At 41.1% G+C, this 13,138-nt stretch overlaps 1 protein-coding gene across 1 annotated transcript in view; it reads right to left on the bottom strand.

Annotated features, from left to right (window-relative positions):
* Positions 1 to 8,353, bottom strand: part of LOC307109688 (fatty acid desaturase 2-like protein FADS2B) — a gene marked incomplete at both ends in the record, with an annotated part of 30,265 nt that extends 21,912 nt beyond the window's left edge. Inside the window, 2 exons of the mRNA XM_079788555.1 lie at positions 499 to 609; positions 7,964 to 8,353. Of these exons, the coding sequence (XP_079644681.1) occupies positions 499 to 609; positions 7,964 to 8,353 (501 nt within the window). The remainder of the gene's footprint in view (positions 1 to 498; positions 610 to 7,963) is intronic.
* Between the last annotated feature and the right edge of the window lie 4,785 nt (positions 8,354 to 13,138).

Below are 13,138 nucleotides of genomic sequence, written 5' to 3'. Positions count from 1 at the left end.
TCCCCCAAATCTCACAAGGGCAGTAGTTAGAATATGGTCACATCTCTGATTCAACAGCTATTTATGTAGTTTCTATTATATGTCTGATCCTGTGCAGATGAGTCCTGAGGACATAGGGATAAGCCAAATAAACACAATCTCTTCTCTCATGGAACACAGTGTATCAGGGAGCATAGACATAGACATTAAACTAATAATTACAAGCAGTCACTGACAAAAATTATATGTATAAATTACCTGGCATGGAGTAGGTATTTAGAGACATGGAATTACTCTTTGGCACAGGATCAAAAATTCTATTCCTTTGTTTCACAGAGGTTTCAGAGTTCTCAGTGGGAGGAGAACATTGTTTGGCAATATGTGGCATCCACTTATTCATACTACTGCAGGTCCACCCAGGCATGATGGCTGGGTGCTCACAGAAAATGATAAGTTGAACCTGAAATGTACCTTGGCCCCATCCCTCCACATATTCTTGAGGCCTGAGACATCACTCACGTTTTTGTTTCTCTCCTGGCTGGGCTCCCCTGGGGCAAGCTCTCCAATGAGCAGTGGCTTAAGGTACAATCGTGCAATGTCAAGCTCCAGGTGCATAGCTCTGAAGACATCCTATAAACCAGAGGGAATTGTTAGAGGCTAGAAGAGACATGCTTATCTACAGATTAGTCCCCTTCCTGACCTCACCCTGTGCCCATCTTGAGAACCAGTACAGACTCTGTTGTAGAGAACTTGCTTATAATTCCTGGTTGATGCTTCAAGTGGACTGAGCAAAATTACCCTTGGAAATACTCCATGAAAGCTGGAGATCCACCTACTGAATGCGCTGATTCACTAGGCAAGTCCAATGCAGCCAGATTATCCCCAAGAATTGGAAGAGACCTCTGTTTATTTTATTGAGAACCAGAAGAAATAGTGGCTTGAGTTTATGGGCCATGATAAATCTTTCAAGTCCAACATCATGCTTAGAGTTGAAGTTGCTTACACTAGCTAAGGCATGCAGCAACCAAGACTGGCTATGCAGATCACGTCTTCCATCCAAGTCTGCCTCTGGGTTCTTAGCCAAGGACCAAAGGAATGGGGTTCTTGAATTAAGTAATTTAAAAACAAAAACCACAAAGTTGATAATGGTTGTTTAAGAAAAATATGGAAGAGTGTGTGGGAGTATAGCCCTTGAGCTCTGGGTTATCTGGAGTAGCACGCTCTTGGCTAAATTTGTCGCTGATTCTAAAAACACGAGGCAGTGTCTGCAGGGGCTTGTGGCAGCCAGGCACAGAATTGAGTTTATCAATGTTACTTTTCCATCTCAGGTTCCTTGCTAAGTAAAGATTTCAAATGTCTATGAGAAACAGAAGTGGTTCCTATATCATGCTTATATTTGGAAGCGAGAGACATCCTCTTCCTTTGGGGATTTAAACAGTTTTAGAGGGAGGGTGATTTTCTAAGAGGAAGATGCTGGACTTTCTGCTATTATGACAGAAAGGGGGTGGGGGTGATTAAAATTGAAGAAATATAAACAAGGTTGTAACTTGAATACATGGAAACCATACACATTACTCTGAGTTATGTTGTTGCATCGTACTAACTAAGTAGACACAGGAGCAACCTTCCCACATATTAATTCTAGCTCTGCCACTTACTAGCTGTGTAGTTGTGGACAAGTCTCTTGACATAGTTGTACTTCTCTTTTCTCTAACATGAAAGTGATGATAATAGCTGCTCAAGTCAGAGAATGATTTTATGTATTAAGTGAATTAATTAGAATATGGTTGGCAGATAAACAATTCTCAATATATGTTAGCTATCTTTCTTATATGTATACCTCTAGCGATAAGAACTTTCTACTTATCTTCTCTGCATGACAGCAATTCAGATATTTTATTCCTATACTCCAATTCCTAATGTGTTGTGAGCTCTGAATTATTTTGGTAAATATGATAATTCACCATCTTTAAATCATAGAGCCACTTTAGATATAGCCAAAAACTACATACCCTACTTATAAAAAGGTGCTTATATAATGAATAAGGTTAATTGGAAAGCTGCAATATCAACTCTTTGGACTTATTTCACCTAGATTCACTGATGTGAAAAGAGATTTGTATCTGCTAAAACCAGTCCAAGCTCGACTGTCCATTCTGCTTCTGCACACCTCCTCTAAGCCTCTTGGAAAAGCCAAACTATATAATTTTAAACGTGTTTTTAATTGTCACACTCAATGATTCTGAAACTTAGTTCCCTTAATCATGAAGAGAATCATTTAGTGATTAAGAAGGTGATTAAAGTATTTCCTGATGATCCATACTGAAAAATCATGGTATGCTTGCTGTTTGGGAGCAGATTAGAATGAAAAACATTCTGATTGATAAAGATCAGAGTGTAAAGGAGAGGCAAGCTATTGAAATTTTATCTTAGTCTGAGCAGTCATCCAAAGTCCTGGAACAATATGCTGACAATCACTTTCCTCTGGGTTCACTGTTTCTTTTAACTCCCCTGCAAGCTTCACTAGTCAGTACTGTGATAGCACGTACTGAAGACCTACCACACAGTGTTCCAGAATAGTAGGCATTGCCCTTCTCTGTGGAATTCTTTTCATTGTATTGATGGGCAGTACAATAAAAAAGTTTAGCTAGTCTTAGAATATTTGATTTAGAAGAATTTCCTAATAGAGACTGAATGTTGAGTCACTTATGAAATCCCCTCCTGAAAGACCTGCAAAAACGAGTTCTGTTACCAACATTCTTGGGCAAGTATGTTCCTGCTGAAGGAAGGAGAGGGGATAAAATGAAGGGGAAAAGAGATACTGCCAATATTTATGAATGTATCCTATGTACAAGGTGCTCTATGGGCCAATTCACAATCATCATCTTAGTTCTGTGAGGTTTCATTGATTCTGTTGTAAAGGTAAAGAAACCATGTCTCAGAGGGGAGAAATATCTGGCCCCAAATGCCACAGTGAATAGTAGAGTCAGGATTTGAATTCAGGGCTTTGTGACTTTAAAGCCACAAAGATGTAAAGGGCCATTCCAGCCTTAACATGTATATATATTTTTGAAAGGCCTCTCAAGAGAGGAGCAACATCAGATTTTTTGGGGATGGTGCTAAAATCAGAATGTTTCTGCTGAGCATAGAGTAATGGTGTCTCCCCACCTTAGGTTGTAATCATGTGAATCACTTTGCCTCGGGTTTCAACCTCTCTCCCTAGGCTTAGCTTTCATCAGACCCTTCATGAACCATGTTATTCACCGGATCTCTCCCAATTCAATAAACATTTCATGCCTTTTCATGGTTCTGCAGTTTTGCACATACTGTTTCCTTGCCTTCATTGCTTTCCTCTGCTTTCTCTACACAAAAGCTCTTCTTCACCCTTCACGATCCAAATGAAATATTTCCACCCTGAACCCACCCAGGAAAATTATTCATGATCTCCTCTGGGCTCCTATGACACATTGTTCCCAGAACTTTTCAAATTATATTGTAAGCAATCTGTGTCTCCACCCCTTCTCTAGTGGCCTTTGAGTTTTTTGAAGATTGGGACCATGTACTATTGATTCCATTATATATACCATCTATCAGTATGCCTGGGGTATGGCATGTGATCATGGATGTCTAATGGATAAGGGAAATGAATGAATGAATAAACGAATATAGGGTTTTTCTTTTTAATCTTCACCTGAGGATACTTTTCCATTGATTTTTAGAGAGAGTGGAAGAGAGAGAAAGAGAGAAACATTGATGCGAAGGAAACACATTGATTGGTTGCCTCCTGCACATGCCCCGACCAGGGCCCTGGCTGAGGAGAAGCCTGCAGTGAAGGTACATGCCTTTGACTGGGGTCAAACCCCAGACCCCTTGGTCCACAGGCCCATGCTCTATCCAATGAACCAAACCAGCTAGGGCTGAATATAGAGTTTTTCTAACAAGGAGAAAGTTGGGATTATCAAAGTGTTGAACTCAGAGGATATAGGTCTTAAGCACCACTGTCTCCTTCCTATCCTCTGTATCTCTCATTTTCTGACCTTTCTGCTGCTTTAGCCTCTTTCATTTTCATCTGTTAGCCTTTTGAATTTCTTCTCAACCATCATCTGTACTCCTTAATCTATTAATAAATTTATTATTTTCAAAACAGTATACACACAGGAAAAATGTGATTTTCAAAACTAGCTTGGAAATCCTGATAATTTTTTGCTGCTTTTTAATGGGGGACAAAGAGATGCTTTACTGTAAAAGCAGTATGATTCCTAGTGGAAGAGAAAAGTATGTAATGCCAGAGACAAAATCTTGCCTTTACAACTCAAGTACTGTATCCAGGTTGTGCCCTGCATGAAGGCACCCAGCCAGGAGGGAATGTATTGGCTGAAATTCAGCCAGCACTCTGCTTGCCAGCTCTTCAGCTGTAACCACCCAAAGTCACCATGCAGGCCAGTAGGGGAGCAGGCTGGTTTATATTGGAAAGATGACTTAATTTTTCAAACCTTGGTCTTTTTTCTAAATGTGAATAATACTACTACTCAGTCTTCACTATAGGTTCATTAATTCCTATGTTCACTTATTTAGTCATTCCAAAATCTACTGAGAAGCTAGATAAGTGGTTAAGTGCTTACACTTTGGAATCAGACATCATTAAATGACTGCATTTTTATATTACTTAATTCATTGAGGTGGGTTAAAATTTCCCAAAATTCAGGAAAGAAAAAACTGATGACAAATATATGCATGAGTCACAAAACAAAATAACTAGAACCTTGATTTACTCACTTCAGAAAAACTCAACAGAATATTCAATACCCAACCACAGACACCCATTACCACCTCTTTGAGTAATTTCTTCTCTGCTCACCCTTTTCAGATTTCATCTGCTCCAAAGCAATGGCTAGAACCAGTTTGCCTCATATTTTGGGTAGAGCATGAGTTGTGAGTAGGCCGATTTGTGAGGAGAATGCAGTTTTTGCTATTTTCTTGGGAGAGAGCCAATTTGGAGTAGAGAATGTCACATGAACTCACCCAGATTTCTTTTCATCCTCAGGGATAAGCAGAGAGTTATTTTTCTCACTCACTGTGTAAACAAAAAAGAAAAGGTGCGCACTCTGGACAGGTGTAGTCATGAGTCCAGGGCCAACACAAAGAGACCATTTTTGGGTCCACATTTTCCTTTCAGGGCATCCTACCTAATAAAAAGGTAATATGCAAATAACCATCACTCAGCTACACCCACGATTGGGCCGGCGGGAGGCTGGGGGGCGGGACTCGGGGTGGCCTCTCAACGGCCAGATCGGCCGCCGCTGAGGGGGGACTGATGAGGCCGAGGGGGGACCGATGGGGCCGGCGGGAGGTGCGGTGGGAGTGGCTGCGGCGCCCGGTCCCGTGCCTCAGCGTTTGTGGGTCGAAGCGGCGGCGGCGTCCGCGTCCCTCCTATCACTGAGGGACCTGGGCGGTGGCGGCGCCCCAATCGCGGATGGCGGTGTGGGACCGGGCAGCTCCCGCCTCATGCTGCCACCGCTGCCGCTGGGGTCCAAGCCCCCACCCTGAAAGAAGGCGGAAGGAAAACTGGTGCCAGTAGCCAGGTGAAGGAAGGTCTATTGCACGATTCTTTGTGCAAAGGGCCTCTAGTAACCTATAAAGACCTCTCAAGTTGTAGAGAGAGTATTGGATATCAAGGCCTCTGACCTTGCTCTGACCTCCTTCCCTAGAGAGCATGGTGCCCTCCACCTTGTACCCGCTGTTTCCAATAGATGGCAACAAATAGAATCAGGATTTCTAAGCTGGTAGTAAACACAAAGTAATAATCATACCTCGGAGGCTATGGATGTCAGATATGAATAGTTGTAGCTATAATGGAATGAAACTTTATTAAAGTGTCCAACATTTTTTCTAAACACTTTACAAGCATCCGTTTCATTTACCATAAACCAGTAAGTTGGGTAATTTACCATAAACCAGTAAGTTGGGTAATGCTGATGGGGAAGCTGAGGTGCAGGGCATTCCAATAACTTTCCCAGGTTCATAGAATGAATCCCAAGTCCCAGGCTCTTCATACACGGAGTAGTCACCACATATTGTGGTTGTCAGAATTTTCCCAGCACCCTCTCAATCATCTTGAGCCACCTTCCCTTGGAGAATCTTTTCTTTGAACATTTTTTTGGATTCACTTTCCTAATGTCTGAGGTCCATGATTGAACATGCTCAGGATTTTCATTCTCAGGATATGAATCCCTGGGGTTCTGATAGTTTCTATTTTATTAATCAATTCTCCTTGTTGGCTAAAATTAGATCAGAATCACGGTCTTTTCCTAACTTCTGGGAGGTAAAAATTATCAGCATATTACAGATTTATCATCTGAGCTGCCTCTAGCTTAGAATTTATCCGTGATTTTCATGGTGGCTGAGACCCATGTCTTTTCCAACATATCCTCTGAGCTCATTCTATGACTTGAGTTAGGAAAGCAATAACCATATTTTCTCTGAGTTGTGGGAATAAGGGAAGGGATACACAGGGATCTATAGTATTTTTTATTCCATTTTATTTTTGTTATCTTTCTCTTTCTATTCTTGTACACATTCTTTCCACCTCACTTCTGTCCTCAGCTCTCTGGATTCCTATCCACCATCTATCTTCCTGATACAAAGGTACTCCCATCTCTTGCTACAAGTACATGCTCATTTTCTCAATAAAAGGTTGAACTTTGTTTAAAAAGTATCATGTCTGATGGAAGTGTTGGGGAAATAGCAAGGTATGTTCAGAAATGTATTTGGCTGACCGTAGAATCAAGATATGAAGATGGTAGAAGAAGAACCTGCTTCACATATTAATTTTATGATTTTGAGTTAGTTAGACCTTTTTCTAATATGTTTTTATTGATTTCTAGAGAGAGAGGAAGGGAGAGGGATAGAGAGATAGAAACATGAATGAGAAACATCATCGAACATCTGCCTTCTGCACGCCCTCTAGTGTGGATTGAGCCAACAACCTGGGCATGTACCCTGAACGGTAACCTCTTGGTTCCTGGGTGGACACTCAATCGCTGAGATGGAAATTTTATTTGTACGGACTCAGCTACAAAGGTTTTTATGGTAAAACACCTCCCTGATTTCAAAATGTGGCAATATTACTTGGTGGCTGTGTGCATCATTTGCCTCTTTGAACATTAATTTTCTCATCTGTAATATGGAGATGGCATCTACCTTCCACATGGTGAGGTTTAAGTGAGGTGATGCATTTGAATGTATCTAAGGTATTCTAGGCATCCAATAAATGTTACACTATTTTTTTTTCTTTTGCTGCTTTGGTGGGGGAATGTGATGAGGAGAAGTAGTGAAGAAAAGTGGAAGATTGGAAGCTAAGAAAGATAAGGTTTTTGAATCTGAGCTCTGCTGTTGGATGACCTTGGGCCAATCAGTTATCCTCTCTGATTTTAATTTCTTCTTCCATAAAAGTGAGTTGTATTACCTTTTTGACACTGAATGAGCTGCAAAACACAAAAGAGCTCTGCAAAGTCTAAAAGCCTATGTAATTGTAGGCTTTCATCATTGTTATTAACAACATTTTTATGCCTAACCGATGAATCACCGACTTTCTTTTTAACACTCCAAATTAAAGAGCCTGAGAAATTTACTCTTGCGTACATTTTTTTTTCAGATTTTACTCATCTATTTGCAACTTTCTTCTTATAAAACAGCAGCTCCATTTCAAAGGAAAACACCAAGAGCAAAACGAAAACCAGAATACACAAATATAGTACCCATTGCCAATATCTGAGCTCATCCAAACCTGATTCAGATAATAGCTAGACCTTGAGGCTTAAGTTGCTTCCGAATCCTTGCTGGATAGGAATCCTGAAAAATTAGTTTGGGAGGAGATGAGCTGTTGTGGAGCTTGAGCACCTACTTGACATGCTTTTGGGAAGAGAGTCAAGGTCCCACCCACCCAGCAGCTGGAACAGAGAGGATAGAACTTGGCGTCCCTTACCGTGGCATCTTCCCCGGCATAGTGGTTGAGAACACGACGGCCACCTGGATGTCGGTCCGCCCAGCTAGTAACATCGTAGACCTTGCGATTGATCACCAGCCACTGGTCGGCCTCCTGATTGTGTCTCTGGATCTCCTGCCAACTGTACAAGTTGAGGCTCTTTCTAGGTGTGTCACCTTTCCCATCTGCCTCCTGCTTTGGGGAGACCTCTGCTTTCCCATTTGCTTCTGGTTTGTCATTTGCCTGATGCTTCTCCCCTAGGGGCAGCTGACTCTTTCCTACAAGGCTCCCATTGCCTGCGTGCTTTTCTCCAATCTTCATCATCATAGAACGCCTGAGATTTTTGGGTTGACTCCTGAAACTTCTAATCCTCACCTCTGATTGGATCATAAACTAGTCCCTCTCCCCCTTTTATTCCATTTGTAGTATGATGCCTGCACAGAACACTTCTTTTTAGCCCACTTTTCTCTTCCCAAACTTGATGGTGAACACATCCCCAGCCTCTCACTTCTGTCTGTCCTGAATCTTTTCTACCTGGATGGAGGCTGAACCACCTTTCTCTCCTCACTTTTCTCCCTGCTGGCTGGTCTCTTAGCAGCATCTGTCATCATTAAGTCCTTAAGTAAAGAGTTGTGACCAATGGTAGTCCAGTACAATGGTGTTGCCCGCCCCCCCCCCTCCCCAGGAGGAGGGGCTAGGCTCTGTCAAGAAACCTCCGGCTCTGCATCAAGGTGGGTTGGGTTCCTAGCTCTCTGAATGAACACCTTCAGATTTACTAATTCAACATGTGAGCAGAAGCTTTCAAAATCTCCAGGATGACATGAATGCTTGATGGACTTGGGAAATGATCTTTTTGACAGCTATTTCTCTCCAGGGCTTTTAAACATTTAAAAAATACTTTTTAAAAAAGGTTTATATTTACCAAAAGAGCACGTCAACAGTAAACCAGTTTCTCTCTTTTATTTCCCTTTGAAAGCTGTCCAAGTCTTTCAACACACCTGAAAGTAACAGCGGCCGCTGTTTGTTAGAACACATGATTTATTTACAAAACCCTGGTCACGTGCTTTATCTGGTTGAATCCTCACATTAACTTTTTGAGGGAGGTGCTGCTAGTGCCTCATGTTCCAGCTGAGAAAACACTGGGTGAAAACCTCAGGTAAGATGAGCCACAATCATCTTATCTGTGAGAAGTAAATCTAGATTTTCTGATTCCAAGTCCCCAACTCTTTCCATTTGGTTCTCTGAATCTAGGGTATGGACTCAGTGGTTTAGAAATGAGGTGAAGAAGAGATTACAGTGTGGTGGTGGTGGTGTTGTCTTAATGTTAAAAAGAAATAATAGAAAAAGTCTATTCTCATATTTAGAAATCGGTACTGAGTAAATCATCAGTGTTTTATCCCAAGATTTATGTACTCAGGTATTTATTCCAGTATGATTTATAAGTGTTAAAAATCAGAAATGGCTTAAATGTCCAACTATAAACAAGGCTTATATTTTGATGTATAAATTGAATATTTTATATATATAATATTTAATGACATGGACTGATGTTTGCAATATAACAAGTAAAAATTAGTCAATAATATTCTGCTTATGATTGGAGAAAAAAATGCTAAACTATTGGCATTAGTTTTCCCTGTTATGAAAGTTTTTTTTTCTTTCTTTATTCTGTATGGTCCTTCTCAATTTTTTTGCAAATGAAGACATGTTACTTTTATAATTTAGATAGAGCAGGATTTTGTTTTCTTAAATAGGGAACCCAAGAAAGAAAGAAAATGCAGAGATTTTGGAGCTAGAAGAATCTGGGACCATATTTGAGCTTTACCACTTATTAGTTATACAACATGATGTGAATTACTTTACTTCTTTGGTTTTTCATTTTTCCATCTGTAAAGTGAAAAAATAAACACAATTCTCAGAACTACATTAAATTAACATAAGTGTTATGGTATTTACAGAAACCCTCAGTAGTTTCCATAATTTCTGTATGGGAGTTTTGTAAATCCAACATAAATACATTTGGTATTCAGAAGCTATATACATAAGTCCAGGATAGCTCTGGAATTTCAGTATAAGTGAGGTTTGAAGACAACAACCTGGTTGGAGGAGGGGTTCCAGGGAGTTGTGCCTGCTTCGATATCAAATCTATATATATAAAAGGCCTGTGGCCATAACACCATAACAACCAACGACAGGACTCACCAGAAGGTGCGGGACTCTGCTCTGGGTCCTGCAGTGCTGGTGGGACTCTGGGTCTCGTGCGATTTCATGCGCTGGGCCTCTAGTAGACTTATAAAGACAGCTCCTCATTTCTTTAAAACATTTGTACTTGTTTTGTACAGTCTCTCTGAAGGCCAGGAGACTGTTTACAATTCTGGAAATAACAAAATTTGGAGCCAGAAATATCTTAGCTGAATATTCTTACACAAGATTCTTATTATCTCTGTGACTCAGCTTTGTTAGTTTATAAAATGGGGTGAACAGAAACTACACTCATAAGTTTGCAAAGGAGATTAAATTCTATTATATACTAGAAGCTTGCAGTATATCCACGAGCCCTCAGGGCATGTATGCCTGCTGGCTTAGGTCTGCTTCCTCTCACAGTCTGGGACCCCTCATTCCTTACCGCCCACCTGCAGCTGAGGTGGGAGAGGCCATGAGCCCGGCTTCTGGCTGAGCAGTGCTCCTCCTATGGGAGTGCACTGACCACCAGGGGGCAGCTCCTGCATTGAGCATCTGCCCTCTGGTGGTCAGTGTGTGTCATAGTGACCAGTCATTCTGCCGTTCAGTCTATTTGCATATTAGGGTTTTATTATATAGATGGAAGAAGTTAGCATAGTACCTAATATCTAGAGGTATGCAATAGATGAAACAGCTGTTATTATTGTTATTGTAGATATTTTTATTTTTGCTTTGGAAGGTAGTCACCTGTGTTTGTTATTTTCTCAGGCTTCTAAGCCTCACATTATTTTATTTCTTTTAAAAGAAATATTATAGAAAAAACTTTCATTATTAAGGTGCAGGAAGAGAGACCAGAGGTGTTTGATTATGGAAGGTGAAACTCTTTTGATTCTGCCTTATGTCCACCCCAAAATAAAGGGGACATCTGGGATTTTTTAGGCTAGGAGTTCTGTTCTATCTTCTTTCAGGAGGAACTGACTCCCCATAATTTTATTCTTGTTTTACTCAATTCTGTGGAATAAAGAGAGAGACAGGGTAGTGGGAGAGAAATGGATAAATATGAAGGAAATTATAGCCTACCCAGTTGGTGTAGAGGGGTTAAGAACTAGGAGAAAGCCTACATAGTTACCTAAATATTTGCTATGCTTATTTGACTGATTGATTCCTACAGGTGCTTGCCTGAGATGTTTTCCTTCAAGGCCAGAAGGTAAAGGCAAGAAAAGCTGCTATCCCAGCTGGTGTGGCTCAGTGGTTGAAGGTCAACCTGTGAACCAGGAGGTCATGGTTTGATTCCCAGTCAGAGCATATGTCTGAGTTGTAGTCTTGATCCCCAGTAGGGGGCCTGCAGGAGGCAGCTGATCAATGATTCTCTTTCATCATTAATGTTTCTATCTCTCCCTCTCCCTTCTTCTCTGAAATCAATATATTAAAAAAAATTCTAAAAAAAAGAAACAAGAAAAGCTGCTAGAAAACCCCCAGAGATCAGTTGAAATGGCTCAGAGGACACTTCGATGGTCTCAATTGGAATTTCCTTATTACACCCTCATAGTAATACTAAAATCTTCCCCCAGGTGAGGGCTTACCTGCTGTTTTCTGTGCATGTGATGCATATCTAGCCATGTCCATTTACTGTGCATGCTCACCCAAAACATACCTCAACATGCTATGATGTAAGCAACAGCCCTATAAAACCATCTGGCCTTTTGTTCTTGGTGAGAAACAGCTCGGGGAATGACCCCCAGTGCATTCCTTGCTCGCTGGCCAGCAATAAACTTTCTTGGAATGTGTTTTTGGTTGACCTCTACCAAGTGGCTGGGCCCCATTCGAGTCAGTAACAAAATGAGATAAAAAAAAGAGGGAGCAGATAAGAAAGAAGGAAGTGGTATGGAGTAGAGAAAGGAAGTGCCTATTACAGTGGTAAAAACTGACTAGGTGACTAGGATGCTGGTTACAGCATGGTCCCCAGCTAACTGCTTGCCTTGTACCTTCACTGAGACTGAGCTTCCTTATATGTAACATTGGAAGGTGAAATTGAAAGGGCTCCAACAATGCTTTAAGTTTAATAGTCTATGAAAAGATAAGCGAACCTTTCTAACCTAATTTTATAAGAAAGTGTAACAATAGGCTTCTGTGTAGGTTGTGTGTAAATATCTGTAGAGTGTTTCTGGTCAACAGGAATGAACTTGCCCTTGCCCTTCCCAGAGGGACCTCTTGTGGTTTTGGAGCAGCCTAGAGCTAGTTCCTACACTGGCCTTGTCACAGATGGAGTGCTCACGACCTTTTGCTTGTTGAGGGCCAGTCTCTCTCTTCTCATGCAAGGCTCAGAAAGTATTGGTACTGGAGGTTTTCTTAGCAAAAGTCCTCAGCACACTGGGCTCCCAATAAACATTCCTTTTCAGAATAGATGCAAGTTCGTCAGAACCTGGGTATATTTTGGTTGTGTGCAAATCGTTCCCAGATCAGCCTTCTGGAGAGCTGATTCCCCCAAAGCAACTCATCTTCCCGATGATGTTCTAACTCTGGGGGAAATGAGGTAAGTGCCTCATCTCAGAGGTAATGCTGAAGATTTTCTATAAGGATAGGATTCTGGATATCAATCCCACACGGCGCTTTTTGAGAAGCTAGCATCTTTCACCAGTGGAGTCATTTCAGATCAATAAAGTTATTTACAGATCAATCTGAGCCTGAGCCTGTTATTGAGTAGCTTCCAGAGGGCTGGCATTGTGCTCCAGGGCTTCATCAGCTTTTAAAATACAAGGTGAGTGTTTCTGACCTCATTTTTTTTTTTTTCATAGGAAGTCAGAGTAGGGGTTAACCACGACTTGAATATATGTATTCACTTACTCAAGAGATTTTAGGTAGTATCCTTGGGCCATACAGGTTAGACCAAAGGCAGGCCTTCGGAATCCCAGCACCCTACCTCTCAGCCTGAAGCTTGTCAGACCCATATAGTAGTTTCTCCTGACATTAAGGACCTTTACAGAATTTATCAAA

The sequence above is a fragment of the Cnephaeus nilssonii genome (assembly GCF_951640355.1).
Source record: "Cnephaeus nilssonii genome assembly, chromosome: 13".
NCBI lineage: Eukaryota > Metazoa > Chordata > Mammalia > Chiroptera > Vespertilionidae > Cnephaeus > Cnephaeus nilssonii.
Note: the sequence above shows the minus strand (reverse complement) of the source record. Positions and strands in the feature narration are given on the sequence as shown.